This window comes from Eptesicus fuscus, chromosome 1 (assembly GCF_027574615.1).
Source record: "Eptesicus fuscus isolate TK198812 chromosome 1, DD_ASM_mEF_20220401, whole genome shotgun sequence".
Lineage (NCBI taxonomy): Eukaryota > Metazoa > Chordata > Mammalia > Chiroptera > Vespertilionidae > Eptesicus > Eptesicus fuscus.
In genome coordinates, this window is record NC_072473.1 from 79,283,938 (window position 1) to 79,305,545 (window position 21,608).

At 39.0% G+C, this 21,608-nt stretch overlaps 1 protein-coding gene across 1 annotated transcript; it reads left to right on the forward strand.

Annotated features, from left to right (window-relative positions):
• The first annotated feature begins 219 nt into the window (after positions 1-219).
• NXT2 (nuclear transport factor 2 like export factor 2) lies at positions 220-7,445 on the forward strand. The gene is made up of 6 exons (XM_028137134.2): positions 220-413; positions 1,150-1,203; positions 1,326-1,410; positions 2,458-2,544; positions 4,115-4,259; positions 5,288-7,445. The coding sequence occupies exons 1-6, from the start codon at positions 220-222 to the stop codon at positions 5,470-5,472; spliced, it is 750 nt and encodes a 249-aa protein (XP_027992935.2). The 3' UTR covers positions 5,473-7,445.
• The last annotated feature ends 14,163 nt before the right edge of the window (positions 7,446-21,608 follow it).

Sequence of the window (21,608 nt, forward strand, 5' to 3'; positions counted from 1 at the left end):
GCTCAGAGCGGAGGTAGGGGCTCGAGATGTGTCGTTGAGATTCATTAGCATATAAGTAACAATCCAGATCACGTGGGAGGACTGTAGCTTTAAATAGGAGACACGTCCAGAAGTGCCGTTGGAGAGAACTTCGGAGCGGAGAAGGAACTCGGAGAAAAGCGGCAGTTAGAACTAGGCAAAAGGAAAGACAAACGGGTGGGGAAAAGAAGGGTTAAGAATATGAGACGATTTGGAAGAGGCTGGTATCAAAGAGACAGAGGAGGATATCGAGGAAGGAGTGACCGTGACCGAGACTATTACCGAGACCGTGACCGAGACCGAGACTATTACCGAGACCGTGATCGTGATCATGACCGTGTCCGTGATCGTGACCGTTTCCGTTATTATGAGGCCTCGCAAGGCAGTTACTCAAGGTAAGACTATAGAGATACTTAATTGATTTGAATCCCCAGAAGTTGTTCGCAGCTTTGACATGGGCCGTTTTAAAGGATGCTGGGGAGTAAAGTGCGTTTGCAGAGGTAGTTAAATTAGCTTAAGCTTGAATTCCAACTAGTTTATGACTGAAGCCAGTTAATTAATGTCTTAACTATAAAATGGAGATAATATGCCATAGTGTTATTGTAACTGAGTAAGTGAATATGGGTTAAAATGCTTAGAAAAGTACCTTGCTGGTTGTCACGAATTGGGTGTGGAAGGTGGTGAATGGTGCTGTAGACAAATCTTCATTTTAGGTCTATAAGAATGGAAGCATTGGATGAGCCTTTTCCACTGAATAATGCAAAGTCAAATAGTGAATTATCGTAGGAATACTATGGAGATGTTGGGGTTCAATACGAGGATCGACTCTTCCAGATTGTTCCAGAATTCTAAAACTTTCTTTGCCAGTCATGCGCAGTATGATTGCGCGCGTTTCAAGCTCCACCCATTTTTCCTATAGGCTACAGGACCTGTATGTCTTTCCTCTGTTTCTCATTGGTCTTCAGCTAGCCTTGGACCCGCCTCTTAAAGTAAAGTGGTTCCCCCTGTCGGATCTTAGTTCTTTTTGCTTGTCTCCGCGCCTGCGGTTGGAAAAGTGGCAGCATTAGACTACCTAGTTTAAAAAAGCAAAGTGACTTTTTTTTCTTAATTAAGTAAATATCAAACAAGTTGAATACCTTGGGCGATTGGGAGGGTACAGTCGGAACTAAAGGGAAGCGTCTTAAGGTTAGAACATCGGGATCCTTTTAAGTACGGACCGAACTACTTCCGGGAGAGAATGGGCGGAGAAAGGATTCCGTATGTTTGGCGGGTTTCACTATCTTCCTTAATATTTGGTCCTCCTACAGCAGAGGGAGTCGGACACGTGAGGAAGTAGTGACGCCGCCACTGCCTCCACAGGCTGCTTCAGGCTCCCCGATGGCCATGCCTGTGGTGAGTGCCGGGACCCTGGGGGAGGGTGCCTGAGCGCTGGTGCTTGGGCAGCTGAGGGGAGGGTCGCCGGGCCGGCTGCAATCACGTGATCAAGTAGCGAATCAGGGGCTGGCCCGCCGGACTCGGGGCGGGGCCCGCTCTAGGCAGACCCCCTCTAGTCCTACACCCGCTGCCTGGGACCTCCAGCTCCTGACTTCCTATTCCCTTGGGTTGTGCAATCTAAGATGCTGGAAAGGACCCTGAGATGGGAGCTAGCGAGAGGCGGGCATATTGGGGTCTGTCGTTTATGGCTTGCAAACTCCTTTTTGGATTATCTCCCTCTCTATATAATTTTGATCACCTGAACTAGAAGTGAAACTAGTTCTTAATTCAAATAGTAGGCTGGGCTGGGTAAATGCCTAGGGAAGAAAGGGAAGAAGGTTTTTTTCCCTGCAGGAGAAAACCCCAACTTTTCTTTTTTTTCGGTTTTACAATTCTTTACAAATGCTGGTAAATTTTTATGTAATGTGAAGAAGTTTCCTAAGTACCTAATTTTTCAAGTAGTTCATTTAACTTTGTTGTTACTATACCTTTTTTTTTTTTCATTCAACAACTTGATTTTGGTCATAACTTACCTCTTGAAAAAAGAACTCAGCACTTTCCAAATTTATTCAGTGGCAATTCTTCCACCCTCACTTTTTTAAAGTTTCTGGCTGGAACATTTTTATTACGGTAAATGTGTTATAAAATATTGGAAGCCTAAAGTAAGTACTGAAGTACCAATTTTCAAGTTAAGATTATAAAATTATATTTAAAGTGAGGAAAAATACAGTATATCAAATGCACTAATGAGGGACAAGTATGTCCTCAATATATGTACCCAAACATAGTGAAAACTGGAAACTTTTGAGCCCTAAGCCTTTAAAACGTCAACATTTATATGGAAGAATGTGGACTATGTACAGAGCTGCAAAGTGATTGAAATAAATCATCAGCTTCTGTTGGTGATTTTGTGTTTGTGAACATTTGGAAGAATGGTAATGTACACTTCTAAAATTTTTCTTGTAGGATTTTAAAACTTATGTAGACCAGGCATGTAGAGCTGCTGAGGAATTTGTCAATATTTACTATGAGACAATGGACAAAAGAAGACGGGTGAGTGTTATAGGCTATACTACTCTTCATTAAATACCATTTCTTTTTTCAATCCAGCCATTCATCTGACTTGCATAAGTGATAACTCTGATATTGAACAGACTGGCATATTTCAGAGGGAAGGGAGTGGTGGGAAGATATTAACCTAAGAATGTATATGCATATATGCATAGCCCATGGACACAGACAATAGTGCCATGAAGGTCTGGGGAGGGGGTGGGAGTGGAATGGAGGGGGTAAATGGGGGAAAGAGGGACAGCTGTAATACTTTCAACAATAAAGATAGGTATATATATCAGCTTTGTGTTTACCTATCTCTGTCCTTGGGCAAGTTGCTAACCTCTCTTAACCTCATTTTATTTTTAGGATGGTAAATGGGAATTTAAATACTGCACTTAACTAAGGACCCAACAAATATTTATTTAAATATGTTACATTTTCTTAGTCCCAATTAACTTCAGTTTGGTTAAAATAGTATTAGTGCTGGTGAAGGGGTCTGACATTATAGGAAATGTTCCCCGATTTGTCCCTTTAATGGAATATATTAATAGATAACTTTTAAATTAAATCTCACAGCTGTAGCTGGCACTCACAAGCATAATCCACATGACTTGGATACTTTTAGTCTTCAAAAGAACAACTTATCACTTTGTCAGCTTTTTTCATTGTAATTTGTCCCTGAACCATATCTTCTAAGTAGTTATTTCAGTATGTGCTCCAAGCTTGCCTAGGTCTCTTATCAGTATAGCATTGTATTTTAGAGAACTTTCTCAAAAATAGTTAGCAGGCATAAAAGAAGTTCCTGGTACTGATTTTTTATGACATGAGACCAGGGACAATGGATGTGACAATGGATGTTTATTGTGCCTTCCTGATTTCAAAAAAAAAAGCAGAGTCAAGATGTGTGTTGGCCTTTTAATCCAAGATAAAGTTTTAGAATTAAGCAAATAGAGTCCTGTGACACACTAAACTGCTGTGACTAAAGAGTTAACTGTTGAATTTTGCCTTAGTGAAGCTTTAACTTGACTTATAAAAAACTGCTTTAGCAAGTACTGGTGATTCTTTTGAATTAAATATGCTGTTTGAGTAGTAAAAAGAACCCATTCTTCCTAACACATACAACATTAAATGGCTAGGACATGAAATGACTCCATGTATATAAACACTAGGTTTAAAGTGTACAGATAGGGCCTGATGGAAGATAGCTTTGTTAATTCACAATTAGAAAAAGGAGGGAGACTAAAACTGCTTTGGGTTGTAGGTGCTTGAAACTTGTGACCATTTAATTCATTTAAATGCAGAAAGCAAATTTTTAAAACTCTTCCAGTTGATGCATAGTTTTCTCATTGTGGCTAAAGTAAAATATAAAATAAAAGTATATTTAGCTGCCTGGTTTATTAAGAGTAAACCTTGTTCATGTTGTATTCCAGTGCAAGGGGGCAGGGGAGTAGAGATTGATATTGAACTATGAAAATGTTTGTATATCACCTATAACCTTTCATTTCATTTCTGTTAAAATGCCTTCCCAGAAACAAAACTATTTTTGCCTTTCTTTTATCTTTCTTTTTAGGCACTGACCCGTCTGTATCTGGACAAGGCCACTTTAATATGGAATGGAAATGTTGTCACAGGGCTGGAAGCCTTAACTAATTTTTTTGAGGTGTTGCCTTCTAGTGAATTCCAGGTTAATATGTTAGATTGCCAACCAGTTCATGGTAAGAGCATGGTCTTTCAAGGTGTTTCTTTTGTTTTACTTTAGTGAGCACTGAGCTATCAAATTAAACTTTTGGTATCCTTTTAGACCTATCTCACTCCAGCAGATCACTAGTATGTTTTGTTGGATTGTGTGATTATAATTTATTAAGTTATGTGAGAAATTGAAGCTAAATGTGATTTTTATTGATGGAAAGAAATAATTATTTATTTTCTCTAAATAGTTGCCTTCTATGCATTGAAATATCTCCAAAAAAGTTATACTATATCCCTAATTAATGTGTTTTATTATCTTACAATTTATTAAAATTTCACAGAGAAACTTTTTACTCTGTTACATGAAAGGATTTTTGGAAACACAGAATTAGATTTAATATAGACTGATGTCATTTATAAGATTAACCTCTAGGTGGGCCCTAATTTTCTCTAATAGGTTAGGGTGATTTCTTTTTCCTTTACAATTTTAAAAACAGCTATAGATTAAGAAGCAAAACATGAAAAAGCTCTGTTAGAAACCCAATGAAATATTAATAAATACAAGCTCTTTATTTTGAAACTTTAGAGTACCCAGAATCTTTCTGGACAGAAAATAATTTTAGTATCTTTGAAATGATTATTTAGTTTTTTTGGCTTTGGGTGTACATGCTTAAGAGTATGCTGAAAGTAAAGTTTATGAAATGTTTTTTTTTAATATATTTTATTGATTTTTTTTTTTTTACAGAGGAAGGGAGAGGGATAGTTAGAAACATTGATGAGAGAGAAACATCGATCAGCTGCCTCCTACACACCCCCTACTGGGGATGTGCCCACAACCAAGGTACATACCTTGACCGGAATCGAACCTGGGACCCTTCAGTCTGCAGGCCAACGCTCTATCCACTGAGCCAAACCAGTTAGGTCATGAAATGTTTTTTAAGTGTTAAATTATGAGCAATGTCTTTTAAGCCTGAAAATCTGCTTATTTAGAGATAGAAACCAACCTTTTGTTTTGTTTTATTTTGTGTGTGTGTGTGTGTGTGTGTGTGTAAAGAGCAAGCTACTCAGGCCCAGACTACAGTTCTTGTTGTGACCAGTGGAACTGTGAAGTTTGATGGAAACAGACAGCACTTCTTCAATCAGAATTTCCTGCTGACTGCTCAGACTACTCCTAACAACACTGTGTGGAAGATTGCAAGTGATTGCTTCCGTTTTCAAGATTGGGCTAGTACTACCTAAAGGGAAGAAAGTCCATTCTCCTTTCGTCCATTAGTTTCAGCAACACAGTTTATGTGAATTAATTCCTTTCATTGTAGTTTTAATTCCTAGCAGCATCTTTTCTAGCAGCTGCCAGTTTGGGTTATTGCCCTTAAAAGCTTTAATGCTAGATTTTTACATGCCTTACATACATTTCACTAATAACATACTTATAGTAATATTATAAACACATGATCTCTGTACTAACATACTCACTGTGAGCCCAGCCAATCGCAAAAATGAAATCCTTTTATAATACTATCTACAGGATATCAGCACAACATAATTCTCTGGGAGGAAGTAGAGTATTTTTTTTGTTAGGTTAATTTTGTAATAGAACACATGTATTTTCAGTAAACACTGGTAATACAATTTTGGTATAAGGCTTTTTCAAATAAGTTCAAATGAAAATATTACTACTTTTGGTTTGTATAACTACTCTGACATATTAGAATCACAGATAGAGATGTTCGGTGTTACCTAATGTTTTCTATGTTAACATGTTCTTATGAAGTGAATTAATATACTAGAGAGGTATAATATGTTCTTAGTTGATACCTGGGTATTAGATATATTTAGTGACTTATAAGCAGAACTTGTTATAAAGATTTTTCATGGCAGCTCCAGGTTTATAACTTTAGGTAATGAATATTAGTGGGTCTAATAGCTTTAATGGGAGAATATGGAGTGAGAAATATAGAGAGCCAAAGTTGGCCAAAAATTAGGAGGAGTGGCCACATGGTAAATTTTTGGTACTTGTTTTCTACCTCCTAAAAATTTAGCCTATTTTTAGGGTTTAAGTCATTAAGATAAGTATCATTGCCAAATGGTCACGAGTGTCACTTTTGTTCTAAAGATTACTTTTAAAGGTTTTTCAGTTCACCTCATCATACTTATCATCAATATATGTCTCAATTTATTCAAGAACTTATGTAGGTAAAATGTCAGCAATAAACCAGACCCTGCAGCAGGGTCTAACAAGAAAGTTGGAAACAAAGCCATTGTTCTCTCTTTGAGACACCCTTAACTTCTAAGTCTTCCATATGAACTTAAGGCCAAAAATCTCCTAAGTATTATCCACCCCCAAAGTAAGTGATTTCTTTCCTGTGTTTTACACTGTGAACTCCATTGTCTTTTTTGCTCATTAAAGCCAAAATTATTTAATTTTATGGTTTGTTCTTTTATATGGCATTATGAGCAAATAGATGTTTTTAAAAACATGTTCTAGTTATGTAGTTAAGTCTTTGCCTTTTTAACAAGAAATAGAGAGCAGCAGATCTTCATTAGCCCATAAACTTCAAGAGAACAAAGTGATTCATTTTATGTCTCAGCATCTAAAGAGAAAGAAATATAGCTTTGGCTTTTGGTTAAATTTTAAATATTTTTTCATTCTTGAATTTGTTGTTTTAATGTTTTTAATCTAGATGTGCCAGTTTTGTTTGTATATTGCAGCTCAAAGTTAATGTTTCTTATTACTTCTTTTGAAAACCAGTAATTCATTTATTCTTCCCCCAAACCACACATATTTCTGACATATTAACAAAATAGAATTAAATAGAAGAAGGGGGTACAATTGGATTTGACCACTCCTTCTTATAGTACTAACCAAAACTTATGCTTTATTAAAAATGAACTTACTCTGATTTTGGATTGGCTTTCTAAAGACCACAGCTTTAATAGCAGTATTCAGAGTGCCCAAACACTGCCCTTTCCTTTGTGGAGACCAATCTTAAGTAAAGCTGCATATAACTAGCAATAAGTAAATTGAATGGTTGTATACTATTCATGAACTGAATGTTTTGAGACTTGTGTATGAACTGGTTTGTTTTTTTCCAAAATTCTGTATAACTTTTAAATGGCTGAAACTACTCGTAAATGGACTAGACTGTATTTTTGACATGCACATATTTTTGTAACTTGAAAAAAATAAAATTTGTCTTGACAAGTTTTCTCAAGCTCGTTTTAAGGTCTTTTTTATATTTTTAAGGCTCCAGAACAGGTAGTAGTTTCTTTACAATATAAAGTTTTTCAAATTTAAAAACTTATAATGTTGAAAACAATGTTTGACAACTTGGACATTGTCTTTTCTCCAGCCCACCTGTTCCTGTTTTTCTACCAAATGTTCACATTCCCAAAATTACCCATTTGATGTAGCAGTGAAGTGTCTGGTGAGACATTGAAATTTTAACCTTGAGCAACTAGCTAAAATGCTATGTTTGGTAGGCAGTGAAACCAAAAGACAGTTGGTTTCTAGAAAGTATGGTTCCATTAACTATAATTCTACATTAAAAATATGTCAACAGACATTTGGAAAGGAGTGAGGAGAGACAATAGCCCATAAAATCAACTACCATATTTAATGTCTTCAAAGGTGCATACATTTTTCACAATTTATTTATCCTTGAAATTGATATGAATGATAAGTTGATGCCAAATCACAATTAAATCAGCTTCTTTTTTATGTTTGGGAGAAACACCTACGTGAGAGAGAAATATTGATTGGTTGTCTCCTTCACGCACCCCAATCAGGGACTGAATCAGCAACATGGGTATGTGCCCTGACGGAATTGAACCAGAGACCTTTTGGTACACAAGAGGACTTCAACCAACTGAGCCACACTCGCCAGGGCACTAGTCAGCTTTTTCCCCCTTCTCTTTGTGGTACATAAAAATACTGTTGAATCTTATAATCTGTCATCTTATATTGGTGAAATACATTGACTTAGGTCTGAATTTGTAGGCATTAGTAAAAGTAAAAGCTTGTAAGCTTAAGAGGCTAGTAATTCATGACTCAAACTCTGTCACCTAGTTATTTGTATTTTACTAGAGGCCCAGTGCACGAAATCATGCTGGGTGGGGTCCAACCGGCCTGCCCCAATGGGGGCCCATTGGGACCAGCCTGCAGGGGGGAGGGGCTGTGGGAGGTTGGCCGGCGGGGTCAGCCGGGAGAAGGGAAGCTCCCTCTGGTTGGTGTGATTCTCTTAATTTGACCTCTACTTTCTGAGACTGAACCTGGGTTTTCTCGTCACTCCTTGACTTCATTCATGTGCTTTTGATTTGGGCGTGGTAACCCCACTCGGATGTTTAGGGCTCCTGTCTTTGAGCTACCGTGTAGGTTATCGCCTCTTTCACCCACCCCTTCCTCCTTCCCACCACCTTCCTCTTTCCCTTCTTTCCTCCAGCCAGGTTTATTGAGTCAGTAGGTGATTCAACCCGAATGTTGACTCACTAATCAAATCAGTGGGCATTTATTAATTTGGCTCACAAACAGGCTCACAACAAAGGTGTTGGGGGCCAATCGGGGGCCAGGCCAGCCGGGAGAGGGGGGAGGCAGTTGGGGCCTGGATCAGGCTGGTTGGCTGCTGCAGTGCGCATCATAGTCACTGGTCGTTACAGTCATTCCAGTTGTTTCGCTATTCCGGTCGCTGGGCTTTTATGTACACTGAGTGGCCAGGTTATTATGACCACCCCGTCAGTACTTTGTTGGGCCACCTTTTGCCTTCAATACTGCAGCAATTCTTCTTGGCATTGACTCCACGAGATGTTGAAAGGTGATGCGAGGAATCTGACACCATGCCTGATGAATAGCACTGTCCAGTTCTGTGAGATTTGATGGTTGTGGAACCAGCTGCCTGATGGCTCTTTTAACTTCATCCCACAAATGCTCAATTGAATTGAGATCTGGTGATTGTGGGGGCCACCTAAACAAGGTAAAGTCTCCGTCATGTTCTTGAAACGACTCCTGCACAATACGAGCACCGTGGCAGGGCGCATTGTCTTGTTGGAAGAAGCCATCTCCATTGGGATACGCTATCAACATGATAGGATGAACTTGATCAACAACAATACTTAGGTATGTTGTGCTATTCAGACGTTGTTCCACACGAATTAAAGGGCCCAGATCATGCCAGGAAAACATGCCCTAAACCATAACACTGCCCCCACCAGCTTGAAGGGTTGTACTCATGCATGTGGGGTGCATGCTTTCATGCTCTTTCCACGAAATTCTCACTCTGCCATCTGCATGATGCAACTGGAAACGTGATTCATCGGACCACATGACTTTTTTCCAATGCTCGACTGTCCAATCCTTGTGTTCCTGTGCGAATTGGAGACGTTTTATCTTGGTAACTGCAGACAACAAAGGTGTTCGAACAGGCCTTTGGTTTCCATATCCCATACGATGCAGTGTACGGATAATTTGCCTACAAACGTCAGGTGGTCATAATTATCTGGCCACTCAATGTATATGTGCCCACTCATTGGTATGTCTCATCAGCATCTTATGTCCTTACCTCCCTGGCTGAAAGGCTCCTACAGCCAGTGGTAAATATAGAGACACATAATTAGTATATACATCACAATTGAGGGTGAAACTTGGGCTAAAAGAAGGAAAAATACAACAGCACAGGACGGGAGCCAGTCTCATCCCCACCCTTAAAAAGAAGAGGAAGCCAGTCCAAGTTGTAAACCCTGTATGTAATTACAGTGTATTTCCTTCCTTTCAAAAAGGAAGAAACTGATACATTATTTGCAGATAATACAATTATCTTCATTTAAAATTGTCATTTCTATGATTATTGAATGTGATTATTTTAACCCTTAAAATCTGCAAGTGATTATAAATTATAAGAGATTAACCAAGGTGACCTGCTATAAGATCGATATTCAAAATTCATTGCATCTTTATATTAGCAATAAAGAGGTAGAAATTGTAATAAAAATGCCATTTACAATAGCAATGAAAACTATAAAGTACCTGTAACTAAGTATAACAAAAGATTGCAAGACTTAGTCATCAAAATTTGTAAACAACTCTATAAAAAGACATAAAAGAAGCTCAAAATAAATGGAATGATGCTACATGTTCATAACTAGTCACACACAATAATCATAAAGATACCAACTCTTCCCAAATGTATTTCTAGATTCAAAGAAACTCCATTCAAAATCATGAATTTTTCATTGAATTTGGCAACTGATTCTCAAATTTATATGGAATAACAAAGTACCAATAGCCAAACTACTCCTAGAGAAAAAATAATGTGAGGAGATTTGCCTTATCAAAGACTTGTTATAAAGACTTATTGAGACTTATTATAAAGCTATAGTAATTAAAACAGCATTAAGCATGATGCAGGGATTGACCAATTGACTAATTGAACTAAATGAGGGCTCAGAAAGAGCAACCATGTCTGCAACATCAAGGTGGTTTGTGGTATTTTCAAATCAGATACCATGACTCATCAGTGTTACTTGTGGTGTTTTCAATTCTAATACCATGACTTATCACACATATATGGAACTGAAGATTATTGAGCAAGAAGTGATTACTTAATAACTGGTTTGGAACAAGTGATTATCCATATGCCGAAAAGAAAATAAATTCATGTTATATACCATACACAAAATAAAGTCCAGATGGATTGAAGACTTACATGTGAAACACTAAACTTTTAGAAAAAAACGTAAGAGAATATCTCTGTGACTTTAAGGAAGTAATGGATTTCTTGAACAAAGCACACACACACACACACACACACACACACACACAAAAAAAAAACGCTAATTATAAAAAAGACTGACAAATTAGAATATATTAACACTGATGTATTATTGAGTAAATTGAGAACTTCTATCTGTCAAAAGAGACAATTTTAAAATGAAAAAAAGCTACAAACTTAGAGAAAACATTTATAATATATACAACCAAAACAGGATTCCTATCCAGAAATTTGAAGGATTTCTACAAATTAAAAAGAAAACAAATGTACAAATGGTCAAAGGCCATACACAATCATTTGCAGAAGAAACATCGATGGTCAATAAGCCTATGAGAAGATGCTAAACTTCATTAGTGATCAAGTAAAGGCAAATTAAGACCATGATGAAATAATATTTCATGCCTATGACAAACATTAAGACATCTGATATACCAAATGTTGAAGAGGATGTGAATAAACAGAAACTCTTATACATTTCTGCTGTGATTGTCAACAGGTACAATGACTTTGAGAAACAAGTTGGTATAATTTTGTATTAGTATACTCCACAATTCATCAATTCCACTCATTGGTCTGTTCTCTTGCACATGTGTGCCAGGATTCAAAAATAAAAATGTTCTTATAAGTACTGTTTATAACAGCAAGTATTTGGTGGCAACCCAAATGTTCAGGGTTTACAAAGAGTGGGATAGGATAGATAGGTCTAAATTATTAACGTTCTATTACTTGAGTTAGGTGGTAAATTCATGGGTATTTATTCTATTATTATGAAATTTTTTCCTTTATTGATATATGCATCTTATGTATAGTTTTATGTACCCGAAGTATGTTTAAAGAGATGAAAGATTGAATGTGATCCATACCTCTCTGGTAGTATAATGGTTTAGAACAGTGATGGGCAACCTTTTGAGCTTGGTGTGTCAAACTTCGCCAAAAAACTGAGCATAACTCAGGTAGTGTATCACTTTGAGGAAAAAAACATTATTTCACGATATTTATACTTTAAATAACATAAATGTATAATTGTTATATATAATTGTATTTAATAAACCAAAAACTAAATATTTAACTTACCTGCTTAGTGACTTCTTTGTTCATCCGTCAGTCGGTTTCTTTTGTTGGTCTTGATATTATTTAGCTTGTGTGGGGTGCCGTGAACTAAGATAAGTGAGGGGGAGGGGGAATTCTTTAACCTGCCTATTAGTGACTTTTTTGTTGCTGAATTTCATTGGCTAAATCTTCAATTGAAGGTTGGTATTTTGTACACTTCAGGCCCAAGCAAGCGCTACTAACTTCATCTGTCAATCTGTTTCTTTTGTTGGTTTTGATATTATTTAATGCTGAGAATAAGGCCTCACAAAAGTATGTAGAGGGAAAAATTGTGAGTAAAGCCATTGCTATATTTTTCAGGGTGCTAAAAGTGTCTGGTAGTCGGTTCCAGGCACTCCAAATTTCCTGTTCGTAGTGGCACTCCTCTTGATTCTCCAAGCGGCACCTTTCCAGATTCTCAAGCTTTGACCTCAAGTCGACAAATACCTGAGCCCAGATACTGTCTTGAAATTCTGCAAGTTGCATCTCCGAATCATCAATTTGCATCCATTGGAAACCATTTAATTCCAAACTACTGTAGACTACTACATCAGGATACTTAATTATTTTCATGGTCTGTTCTAGACTTCTAAATTGACTAAATCTATCACTAAACTGGTCAAGTAACGAGTCTAAAACATGCTGGTACTTCATATGCAAGAGTTCCATTTCATTTTGTACAGCTGCACTGACCTTCTCAAAATACTTTATTACTCGAGGAAAATACTTATAAGTTTTAGTTTCTACATCTCGCTTGAAAATTTTAACTTTACTTTCAAAAGCTTTAATGTATCCAAACATAACGTCAATACTTTTGCCAAAACCTTGTAACTTTAAGTTCAGTTCATTAATATGAACAGAGATCTGTAAAAAACATCAGGGTGTTGACCCACTTATCATCATTAAGCTGAGGAAAGTTTCCCAGATCCTTATCGTCAAGAAATACCTTAATTTCTTTAAAGCACTCCACAAAGCGCTCAAGAACTTTGCCTCGGGTGAGGCCATGTGTCCCTGGATCCGGGTGAGGCCTCGCGCACCTAGGTCCGGGTGAGGCCACGCGCCCCTGGATCTGGGAGAGGCCACGTGCCCCCAGGTCCAGGTGAGGCCTTGTGTCCCTGGGTCCCGGTGAGGCCTCGCGCACCTAGCTCCGTGTGAGGCCACGCGCCCCTGGGTCTGGGAGAGGCCACGCGCCCCCGGGTCCGGGTGAGGCCATGTGTCCCTGGATCCGGGTGAGGCCTCGCGCACCTAGGTCCGGGTGAGGCCACGCGCCCCTGGATCTGGGAGAGGCCACGCGCCCCCGGGTCCAGGTGAGGCCATGTGTCCCTGGATCTGGGTGAGGCTGGGTCCCGGGTCCTGGTGAGGCCACGCGCCCCTGGGTCTGGGAGAGGCCACACGCCCCTGGGTCCGGGTGAGGCCATGTGTCCCTAGATCCGGGTGAGGCCTCGAGCACCTAGGTCCGGGTGAGGCCACGCGCCCCTGGGTCTGGGAGAGGCCACGCGCCCCGGGTCCAGGTGAGGCCATGTGTCCCTGGATTCGGGTGAGGCTGGGTCCCGGGTCCGGGTGAGGCCACGCGCCCCTGGGTCTGGGTGAGGCCACGTGCCCCTGAGTCCGGGTGAAGCCGTGCCCCTGGGTCCGGCCGAAACCAAACCAGAGGGAGTCGGACCTCCGTTACCACCATTTGTCCACCATCCAGAGCTGAGGGGTCAGTGCTGACATGTACACATAAGGAACTGGTGGACATTGAAATTGGGTCTCTAAAGAACTGTTGGTTCAGAAAGAAACTCACTACAGACTGATTCATTTGCCTGTCAGCATAACTATTATTGCTCGTCTCACATTCAGTTCTTACAAGTATATCTCTAGTGACACATGATCTCGCTCATCTAGGGGAAATGATGAACAACATAGACTGATGAACAAGAAGAGAACCAGAAACAAGGAGGCATCGATCGGACTATCGGGCCTCAGAGGGAGGATAGGGGAGGTTGGGGGGAGGGGGGAGAGATTAACCAAAGGACTTGTGTGCATGCATATGAGCCTATCCAATGGTTAAGTTCAACAGGGGGTTGGGGCATCCGTGGGGAGGGGTGTGGGATGGGAATGGAGGGATGAGGACAAATATGTGACACCTTAATCAATAAAGAAATTAAAAAAAAAAAGAACTTTGCCTCGGCTCAGCCATCTTACATTATTGTACATCAGCAGTCCACTGTAGGTGGAATCAACCTCCAGTAAAAGTGCCGAAAATTCTCGCTTGTGAAGGGGGCGAGCAGCTATTAAATTAACTATTTTTGTGACAATTGACATTAAGTCCTTTAAGTCGGTGAATCCTGCCTTGGCACATAAAGCCTCCTGATGGATAATACAATGAAAAGGCACAATCGGATGTCCAATAGCTTCTGTAAACAATTTGACAAATCCGACTTTTTCCCCCACCATATTTGGTGCCCCATCTGTCGTCACTGACACAACTTTAGAGATATCAATGCTTAGGTCACAAAATGTTTGTATAACAACCTTACATATTTCGCTTCCTGATTTACTTGTTGACACTGATACTAACTTTGTCAACTCTTCTCTCATTGTGAGACCATCAGAATATCGACCAATAATGGCCAACTGAGTATGTGATGTGACATCAGTAGTTTCATCAAGAGAGATCGAAAAATATTTACACTTCCTTATGTCTCTCTTTAATTGATGTTGTACGTTTGTGTTCAGTCTCATTATTCGGTCTTTTATGATATTTCTTCTGAGTGGTAACTCAGATATTCTCTTAATAATTGCATCTTTATTCTGCATATCGTGAAATAGAACTGGTGCACATCTTAGGAGAGTTTCTTTAATAAATTCTACCTCACTGAGCGCTTTTCCATGCTGAGCTATAGAGTGAGCAATGCTCAAACTTGCAGATGTTAAATTTGTAGAGCCTTTCATAAATTTAAGGATGGAATTAGATTGGCTCTTATAAAGGTGTAGCTGCCTGGAAATATATTCCTTCCTTTCATCCTCACTTTTTTCCAAGAGCTGGGAATGATTAGTTTCAAAATGTCTATTTATATTCCATGTTCTGCTTACTACTGTTTCAGTACATAGAACGCAAAATGATCTGCCATTTTTTTCTATAAAGCCATACATCTCGGTCCATGTCTCTTGAAAGGGTCGGCCACTGCTACTACCACTTCCTTTACTTAACCTTAGTTTTTTATTTTTTGGGTTCTTCATCAGGGGGGCAGTGACAGAAGATAGAATTATAGATAGCTTGTTAGGCCTGCAGGCAATTAGGGGTTAACTCGCCTAACTAACCACAAAATGGTGCATATAACTGTCTTTTAGGAAAGGGCAGGGTTAATAAGCAGAAATAGGGGTTAATAAGGGTGCACAACAGTAATAGTGGTGAAATGGAGTCTGCACTATGGAGCAAGATGGTGTTCCTTATGTGAATTAAAATGGCTTCCGCTATTTCTAATGGCAGGAAACAGCACCCATAGCACGCCACAAACCCTCGCCTCTCCCAGCCTCCCCCTCACTTATCTCAGTAATGATGGATTAGAAATCCATGACACCCCAGAATAGTAGATAATGGTTGCTGTGGTTAACTGTTATTTGGTTACTGGTAATGGCAGGGCCCCCAGAGATGCGTCCCCCGCTGCATTCCACTGCTCCCTGCTCTGCTGGCAGAAGTGAGGGCAAAGATCCCGGCTTAACCGGAAGTCCCAGGACTAGACGCTCTGTGCTGGACTTCTGTTGTTTTGGCCTACAGACCTCCAGCACAGAGTGTCTAATAGGGGAGGATGAAACATTTGCGACTAGAGTCACTCCAGGGAGTGACTCTAGTCGCAAATGTTTCATCCTCAGGAGCATCAAATGTTTCATCCTCGGCATGCAGACGCCTCAGCGGCCGAGTGTCATCAGAAATGGCTACGTGTGTCAGTGCTGACACGCATGTCATAGGTTCGCCATCACTGCCTTACACCATCTCCAACTCCTCCCCATGTCTTCTTCCTGCCCCCACCAGTGCTGGATCTAAAATCCTGATCTGGTCTTGGAGTGTCTTCAGCTGTTTGCTCATTTTCCACCAGCCTGCTGTGGTCCTCCAACCCACATTGCCTTGGGGCACACCTTCACTTGGATAGTGAAGTAAGTATGAGAGTTCTCACACAGGCTCCTCTCTTCCAACTCCCCGTGGAACCAAGAAAGGATACCAAATCCCATTTGTTAGGCCTTTAGGGGTGCTTAAGGAAGCCAGCCACAGCAAATGCTTAATATTGGGGGTTTTCTCTCAAGCATATTCAGTTGCTGGGTATAATACTAGCCTCCTTCCTCTGTGAAATGTGTGAATGTGCTATGGTCAAACATTCTGCCTATTGATTCTCTCACATTTCACTGAGTTTATCCTTCTCTGAGCCCATTAACTCTGAATAATAGGCACTAGCCCTTTCCCATGCAGCTAGAACCCCACAGATGGCCAAGTGTCATCATAGTTTACCAGCCATCCCTTGCTCCCCATCTCTGTTCAGAATATGCTATTGTATGTATGAAAATGTGGGGTATAAGAAGGAAGCCAAGAATTATATCTTTGAACCATCACTGGTTTTGCCAAAGTATAAATATGATGCTTCAGAATATGTCCAAATGTTCCAAAAATAGAACCAGTGCTGAGGCTGTGCTCATGCCTGGGCATTCCCAGAACTGGTTTCACTCTCCAGCTTCAAGTCTCTATCTACACGGAACATGGTGAGTTCTCACGTGATGTAGTGCTGAGTAGTCAATTCTTCAAGATTAAAAAAGCTCTTGATTTAGGAGACATTTGTTATGGGAAGATTTCAGTCCCCTTTGAGGAATCTCCTCCCCCTCAGTCCTCTCCTGCCCTCCTGCCCAGCCTCTCCTCAGGCAGGTTACAGCCACTGTAAGGATGTACCTGCATGTGGTCAGCCTAGACCATCCTAGGCAACCATAACTTTCCATATTCTCATTTATTTTCTTCAAGTTGTTCAAAGTAGACATGCTTATTTTTAATTACTTATCAGCCACCTCATTCCTCCTCAGTACCCACCAACATGCCTTTAATATACCCGCCCCCCTGCAGCTCTCACCAGCTGGCTGAGTGGTGCTCTCTTTGTGAGAGCTCACTGACCACCAGGGGGCAGCTCGTCCACAGTCGATTTGCATATTATGCTTTTATTATTAAGTCTGATTACAAAAGTTAAACATGATTATGATCAGTATGCAAAAGTTACAGAAACACAATTTAACCATTAGAGGCACACCAAACAAGCCTACCAGTAAGTTGAGGGATATTAATAAAATACTTGACCAGTACTCTTCAAAATTGTCAAGGTCATCAAAACCCAGGAAAGCCTGTGAAACTGTCACAGCTTTGAAGGAGCCAAAAGAAATATGATATCTAAATAGAATGTGATATCTCAGATGGAGCAAAAAAAAGCACTAGAGAAAAACTAATATAATCTGAATAAAGTATGGACTTTAGTTAATAATATCGTATTAATATTGGATCATTAGTTGTGACAAATATATCATAGTGATGTAAGATGTTAAGAACAGGGGAAACTATGAAGGTATACAAGAACTTTCTACTAACTTTGCAATTTTTCTGTAAATTTAAAAATTTTCTAAAACTAAAATTGTATTTAAATCATTTCAAAGTTACAGAATGGAGTGAAGTAGAAATTGACTGGGATGGGCACAAGGAAACTTTCTGTAGCAATGATAATATTCTATGTTCTGATAGAGATTTGGGTTACACAGGTATATCCATCCGTTACAACCTGTTTATTCACTCACTTAAGCTTTGTGTGATTCATTGCATGTAAATTTTATCACAAAAAAAGAAAAAAACCTGCAAATAAATATTGAAATCCAGTAAATAATATGCATAGTGAAGTATTTTGGAAAAAGTATAGTTATTTCAGCAACTTATCTTGAAGTTAAAGGTAATATAATACTTTAAAATATAAGATGGATTGAAGGGATGAATGGAGGGATAGTAAGAGATATGTGAGAAAGCATGTAAAGTAAAATGTTAATGGCATAACCTCGGTAGTGAAAATTCAGGTGTTCACTGTACAAGTCTTTCTAGTTTTCTATGTTTTAAAATTTTTTTGATGCAGTGTTGGGAAAAATTTGCAGAAAGACCTAAAGTAGAAAGTCCTTATAATCTCCCTTCTCAATAATAACCATTGTTAAATTTGTTGTATATTCCTCCACATATTTTTCTATACTCTACATATATTTTAATTATTTTATTTTATTATCAATTACAGTTGACATTCAATATTATTTTGTGTCAGTTTCAGGTGTATGCAGAGTGATTAGACATTCATATAATTTACAAAGTGATCCCCCCAATATTTCAAGTACCCACCTGTCACCATACTTAGTTATAACATATCATTGACTGTATCCCCCTATGCTGTGCTTTACATCCTGTGATTATTTTGCAACTACCAAATACAATACAACTATACACATACAGTTCTTCACTCATTATTTTCATATAATCATTTATCTTGGATGTTTTCCCATATCTTCTTTTTAATGTGGCTCCATGATAGTCCATCATATATTTACACAATAATTTTTTCAAGGAAATTTTAGTTGTGCACAAGGATGTTTGTTTCTTACTGTTACTAATTTTGAAAGTGGATATCATGACACACATATCTTTGTGTACTTGTGTGAGTATATTTGTAGAGTAAATTGCTAAAAATATTTTAGTTTTTGTAAATGTGGTAAGTGAAAATATATTAGTAATTGTTTGTTTTCATTCTAATTTTTATATTAGTGATATTGAACATCTTTTCTATGTATGGCTTTTTGTAGTTCTTATGTTAATAGCCTACTTATTCTTTTTGCCTAATTTTTTCTTTGTTTTTGATTTGTAAGAGCTCTTTGTATAGTAAGTTCATTGTAATATGTGTTGTAAATATTTTTGTCTTTTATATTTTCCCACAATTTAGCTTTCAAAATGTTTATTTTGGAGCTCTTTTTCACTTTCTTTGGTTTTGCCAATTTCATGTTTTGTGTATGGCTTTTGTCATTCTCCATCTTCTTTCTTTCATATAACAGCCTTTTGAAGTAGCTAATACATGTAAAAGGTGACATTAGTTCTCCCATGACACACAGAAGATGATGAAACACTGGACTTGAACCCAGGTGTTCTCAGTTCTAGTCTACTACCTTTCTCATTACCAAGAAAAAGTAGAAATAGTTATCTCCACTTAAGAGAAAGGAAAACTTCTTTCTCCATGCCTGTTGCTGTGTCCTGTGTGTTTTTCTATACACAAATAAGCTGCCTGTCCCATACTATACAGTCATGCCTACCAATCTCAAAAGGGCTCTCCTGCTGTTGCACAATATTTGGGAATTTCTAATTAGCTCTTTCAAACCTTCTCCACAATCACAATTTAAAATATTCTTCACTTTTACCAAACCTGTGATCATCATCCTTCATTTCCCTGCTCTCTCATTTCACAGAGAATAAAAACTGTCAGGTGGGAATGTTGAACTGCCTTCCCCACCATTCCTAAATCATATAACTAGGTAGGGCCCCATCTAGAGCTTCCTCCCCCTTCCTGTCACAAAAGAGAGAGGAGGGGGTCCCAAGAATTCCATTCCACTCACTCCAGGACCCAGCTCCAGCTATTATCCCAGCTATTATTCTTGTACTTTCACCTCTCCCTGTCTATTGACCCTCCTTTCAGTATTGAAACATATTCAAGCCTTTCCCTTCTTAAGAAAGAAAAACAAACACAAACACTTTTCTTCAACCCTAGGTCCTCCTCAAAAACCAACTTTCAATGAATGACTGGAGTTTGATGAAGATTCTGAAAACTTTTCTACAGCTCGTAGAGATACAGACCTGCACAATAAATGTGTCTGCCCTCTGAGATTTTACAAGATCCTTAAATGTATCAAAAATCCTGAAAGAATAAATCAGTAATATTTAGGAGAGTTTGGGTATTGTGAGTGTTCTATTATATTCTCATTTTTAAAAGACAATATTTGTATGGGGGTTTGTGGAGGCTTTTAAATGTGGAGAGCGAGAGTGAGAGCGAGAGCGAGAGCGAGAGAGAGGAGAGAGAATTTCCCATCTTGCAAGTGGGGAAATCTCATTAGATACCTAATGCCAATAAGTGCTAGAGTTTATTTGCTTTCTTAGATGCTTAGAGAAACCAAGCCAGGGAATGGTCTGCGATAAGACATTTCTCCTTCAAAGTTCTGATTCTCTACCTAGTTACTCACATACGGAGCTCTCACGAGCTGTACCTGTTTCACTATTCAGGTAATGAGTTGAAGGACCATCAGTCTTAAGCTGCTATAGTTTGAGTTTAACCTCATGACTTGAGGCAAGTCTGAAGTAACTTGGTGACTCAAAGAGGTTGGTGACTCAAGTATGGTCATCGCTGATCTCAAGACCCTAAGATTTTCCTTAAGCCTCTACCCTCAGCCTTGCCTCTATTCTCCTAGATTCAGCATTATCCCTCTGTAGATGAAATGGCCTTTGTGAGAGGCAGCACAGCATAATGTTTATGAACACTGACCCTAAAGTCATTCTGCCTGAGTTCCAATTCACCCTCTGTCACATGCTAGTAACTTTGGTGAGTTATTTTATACCTCTTTTTGTTCATATATAACATGAGGATTGATTGAGATCGTGTATATAGAGCACTTGGACCAGAGTCTGTTAAGTAGTGAGCCTCCTGTAAGTGTTTGCTATTATAAAGTCTGGACCCTCAGGCCCTGACTTTCACCTGTTATCCAGATCCACTCCAACAGGTTGCTTCATAGCTTCCCCTGAAAGTCTCTGAGAAACTCATGTCCATAATTGTCTTCATGTCTCCTTCATTGCTACCTGAATGGCTGTTCAACAATCCAGTAAATTCTTTCCATTTACTCATCTCTATTAGAGATCACCATTATCCCAATCAGCTTGCCATCCAAACCTAGTGAGCTTGACCCACCCCTCTCACTCACCATCGCTATTCTATCAGTTACATAGCCCTGCCAGGTCTACCTTTTCAAATTCTCTAATGTGGGTGATGAAAATGTTATGAAATTACAGAATCTGTATATTGTATTGTGTGTTTGCCCCCCAAAGTGAAGTCTCCTTTCCTTACCATTTATCCCCCTTTTATCCTCTTCTACCTCCCCCACCCCCTTTCTGATAATCACCATATTGTCATCTGTGGTTTGTTTTTCTTAATCCCATCACCTTTTTCATCCAGTCCCCCAACCCACCTTCCCTCAGACAGCTGTCAGTCTGTTCTCTGTATCTATGAGTCTGTTTCTATTTTGCTTGCTTATTTGTTTGTTGACTGGATTCCACATATAAATAAAATCATATGGTATTTGTCTTTCTCTGACTGGCTTATTTCATTTAGTATAGCACTCTCAATAGAATTGTATACTTAAAACCTATATAATTTTATTAACCAATGTCACCCCAATAAATTCAATAACAATTTTTAAATGTCCCAAAATTGATGGTAGTGCTAATTGCAC